The sequence below is a fragment of the Pistacia vera genome, unplaced genomic scaffold, assembly GCF_008641045.1.
Source record: "Pistacia vera cultivar Batoury unplaced genomic scaffold, PisVer_v2 Contig121, whole genome shotgun sequence".
Classification (NCBI taxonomy): Eukaryota; Viridiplantae; Streptophyta; class Magnoliopsida; order Sapindales; family Anacardiaceae; genus Pistacia; species Pistacia vera.
In genome coordinates this window covers 93,163-97,682 of record NW_022195260.1, presented here as the reverse complement: position 1 = coordinate 97,682, position 4,520 = coordinate 93,163, and the positions used below count along the sequence as shown (strand labels likewise).

The 4,520-nt window shown below is 37.3% G+C and overlaps 1 protein-coding gene across 1 annotated transcript; it reads left to right on the top strand.

The window, feature by feature from the left end:
* The first annotated feature begins 305 nt into the window (after window positions 1-305).
* Window positions 306-1,896, top strand: LOC116113647 (F-box/kelch-repeat protein At5g26960-like). The gene has a single exon (XM_031399804.1). The coding sequence runs from the start codon at window positions 345-347 to the stop codon at window positions 1,611-1,613; it is 1,269 nt and encodes a 422-aa protein (XP_031255664.1). The 5' UTR covers window positions 306-344; the 3' UTR covers window positions 1,614-1,896.
* The last annotated feature ends 2,624 nt before the right edge of the window (window positions 1,897-4,520 follow it).

Below are 4,520 nucleotides of genomic sequence, written 5' to 3'. Positions count from 1 at the left end.
GGTGCAATTTTTTCGGTGGATATAACATTTTTGTATATATATATATTGATGAAATTATTATAATCATTTTTAAATTTAATATGCATCTTTAATTAACATACTCCCAAATAATTCAACCGGCATAGTATTTGAATAAAATGATTTAAAAAAACGTAGCAATTGAACTGTACAGATACAATCATTACAATCTGAAAAATCAAACATAGATTTCTTAAAAGATGAATAAAAAGAAAGAATATATTTGACTAAACTCAACGCTAACTCTCTATCTATTATCCTTCGAGTAAAATTCCACTTCTGTATCCAATCTTTTTACTCTCTAAAGAAAAAAAAAAAAAAAAAAAATGTCAGAGAGCTGTAACTCACGCCACTTCTCATGGCTCATGAAATCCTGCTTTCCCAATCCAAATGACAACAAATCCATCACTCCCCTTCACAAATCTAACCATTTCACCCTCTCCACCGCTGCCTTCACCACCACTATCTCCTCTCTCCCCGACGACCTTCTCTTAGAATGTCTTTCAAGAGTTCCCTCTTCTTCTTTGCCTTCACTGTCCCTCGTTTGCCGCCGCTGGTCCCTCCTCCTCCTCTCCCCTTCTTTCTTCAACCTCCGCCGTCACCGCAACCGCCTCCACTCCACTCTTTTTGCCGTTTTTCTCTCCGCTTCCATTCCCACTTCCACTCTCTCCACCGCCACTCTTTCTTTACCCGAACAACAACACTTGGGCACGTCATGGCAACGCGATTCTGATCTCAAAACCGATTCCATTTTCTTGGGAAACTCGAATTTACTTCATGGGTTCTTCTCCCAAGCACGGCTCGCTGCCATTGGACCCAAAATTTACATCATTGGCAAGAACGTCACACTTGTTTACGATACTTGGACTAAAACTATAACTCCAAGATCGCCCATGTCGTTTCCGAGGAAAAAGTTCGGTTGCGCTGTCGTTTTTGGGAAAATCTACGTTGCCGGCGGCTCTTCGCGAGCTGAACCCACTGTCGACGAGTACGATCCCGGTACGGACACTTGGCGCGTGGTAGTCCACGCGCCTCGACGCCGGTACGGGTGCTTGGGGGCTTCGGTGGACGGAGTTTTTTATGTGATTGGTGGATTGAAGATCTGCTGCGCTGCTACGGCTGGAACGGAGGCGCACGTGTACGCCAGCTCGATGGATTTGTATGATGTGAAGTCACGCGCGTGGTTGAGAAGCCGTACGGTGCCGGGCGGTGGCTGTGTGGTGGCGGCATGTGCGGCCATGGGACACGTTTATGTTCTCACCAGTCATGCAGTGGAACTCTCCTTGTGGAGATTCGACGCGCGTAGGAACACGGCCGGGTTCGGCGAGTGGAGTAGGATCAAGAGACCGCCGTTTCCGCCTCAAGTAAGGCTGGACAACACGGTGAAATTCAGCTGCGTCGGCGCCGGAGACAAAGTGGTTTTGGTTCAAGTGATTGGCTGTATCGATGACTTGTTACACGGAAGCGCGAGGAACACGAGGGGCTTGAGAGAAGGGCTTGTTTTGATATACGAGACGGTGGGGCAATGTTGGAGTAGGGGACCAGATCTGCCGGACGTGATACGACGCGCCGCTGTGGTGAATGTGGAATGGTGAAGGAGCGAAAGTTGCGAAGGGCCTGAGAAAAGGGGTTGTTTTGATATACGCGCCGCCGTGGTGAAGGTGGGGAAAGTTGTGGGGGATGGTGTAGTTTGGATAGGAGACAAAAATGATTGTAGTAACGTGATTATTACTGTAAGCGTAAGGAGAAAAGTGGGATTTGGAGGAGTTGATTGGGCGTTGGGTTTGTATTGAAATTATTGATTGTCTCATTTTATGGTTTTGCATGATGATATTTTATTCGACTTATGTCAAAACGATGCCTCTATGTTTAGTCCAATTTTTACATATATTTTATTGATATTTGTTCAGACCATGTGATTTTTATTAAAGATGGCAATGGGCTGGTATTTCAGTATTTCTGGGTACCCGGCTTGCCTGAAAAAGATAGACTTTACTCTATGTTAGCGGATTTGGGCTTAGACTTAAGACTGATTTTAAGGTCTATTCTCAAATATGGGCCGGCCATGACTATGTCTTTAGTCCCGGTTTGGCTTAACCGAATAATTTTATTATTAATTTTACTAAATTATCTTTATATTATATATTTAATTATAAAATTATTCTATATATAAATTGAAATTCATTAATATTTGGTGAGTATTAAAAAATAAATTAATATTTTAAAACTGTTTCTAAAATTAAAAATATAAAAAAATTAAAATTTATTAATATTTAAAAATTCACATTATAAAAATGGATGAATTTGGGTTGGGATTGAGATTACAAAAAGTCCGTCAGGTTGGGCTTGCGTTTTACTTGTCATCCTCGTGACGAGTGAGGTCGGGCTCAGGCCCGAGCCAAGGGGCACCTGGTCCCGGCTAGCCCATTGCCATCTTTAAAATTTTTTATTTGGGTTAATTGCATTTACCACTCTTGAGGATTAAAAAATTGAAACTTAGACGTAGACATTGAGTTTTAAAAATTATTAATATATTGAAAATAATTTACAGAACCTCTCTCGTTTCTTGACCGAATTCGGCTAAATTCGAAGCAAAACTCTTGTTGTCATTTCGCAATCACTCTATAACACTCGTTTGTCCACAATTCACATCAAAATGAGATGAATTGTTTTGTCGCATCGTAAAGAAAACCTGATCGCTCTATGCCGCTATTGAATATTGATTACAGGATCTCGAAAACTGCTATAAGGCAGGTGGTGACCTGAAAGTACTCGAAACCGATAATTCACTCTTAGCATTCAAATATCATTTTGCAACCATTATTCAAGTACTCGAAACTGAATATTGAATATTTAAGTATGCAGCGTAAATAGAGAATAATAGAATGTACGTTCAAGCATTGTCCATTGTCTCATTTAAAGCACCTTGAAAGCTTCATTCACTGATCTTTAAAGAACTCTTAGCATTCAAATATCATTTTGCAACCATTATTCCAAAGTGAAAGAGAAACCGAGAGATTTGATTTAAAACCCTAGCTACTTTCACCTTTTCTCCATCAAATCTAAACACTCCTACAATAATTTATGGTAATCTTCAACCAATCAGATTTTTATACGCAAGTAAATCATAATTGTCCATAACAACACAACTTTTAATGTGAAGGATTGTTGAATGTACGCATCATAAGCTTCAAAACCTACCTCCTACAATAATATATGGTCTTCAATCAATGACGCCAAATAAATAACCATCGATATCATTACTAGGTTGCTTAGGTCATAGAATTAATAATGTCACAACAAATATTTCTTTTTCATGCATAAACATAAGGTAGATTGTAAATCACCATCAAAACTGGCCAACAATTGTATCGACTACTCATGGAACCATATGGATTAAGCTCCTCTACTAAAATAGGAAGACATAATTTTTAGGGTTTAGTTGCAGTCTCAGGTCACATGTAGTTTATTAACTTCCATGATGGACTATTTGTTGAATAGCGTAAAAATGACCATCAATTCTCTTTAATTATTGGCATACCATCCCAAATTGTTTGTCATTTCAAAACGTCGAAAAATTCTTCTAAACCTCGAAATCAGTGAAAAGTACCATAAAATGTTCGTAGAATAGAAACCCTTATTTTTTTTCTTAGTTAAATTCTTAAAAACTATCCATTTTTGACACTTCACATGTAAGGCAAGAAGTTTCACCCTTATACTCTTTCTTGTACAGTATGCAAACATTTGGACATGTATGTATCTTTCAATACTTCATTAGCTTTAAGAAAATGATCAAATACAAATAATCATTCAAATTCTACTACAATAAGACAAGCATCTCAATCCATCTCCGAATTACATCTATTGTCCCTTTAAGAATGAGAGGCGAGATCATTACTATTAAATAACATTAACAATGATTATATATGATGAATTTTTTGGAACAATCATGTGTAGATTATTTTATGGATTTTGGCCTTTGTAGAGCAGCCATCCTTTTTCGGAGTCTAATCCCATGTAAACTATTTTATGGTTTTGATTTTTAATTTAATTTTAATGGTCTATAATAATGAATTCTCAATGTTATGTGGAATACCCTACTTATTAGATGCTATGATGATTATATATATGATACTATTACACATTGTCTTCATCGTCATCCTCTTTATACTCTCAAATAGCAACCTCTACATCCAAAACATAGTCATCCAATGTTGATTTCCAAACTTGATAATATAACATTAACCATAAGGGGGTGTTTGATTCAGGGAATGTTAGATTACTGAGAATGTTGGATTATTGAAAAGTTAGATTACCTTGAAGATTACTGGGAATCTTCAGGAAAATATGTTTGGTTAATTGATTGGTATGTTATATTAATATGTTTGGTTGGGAGGAATAAATTGGTGGGTATGTTATTTAAATTACTGAATTGTCCTCTAATTAAATATTATTATTATATTATTTTTTTAATATTGATTATTATTTGGATTATTATAACC

Excerpts from the sequence above, each read along its gene's own strand:
- LOC116113647 (XM_031399804.1), top strand. The coding sequence starts at position 345 with ATGTCAGAGAGCTGTAACTCACGCCACTTCTCATGGCTCATGAAATCC.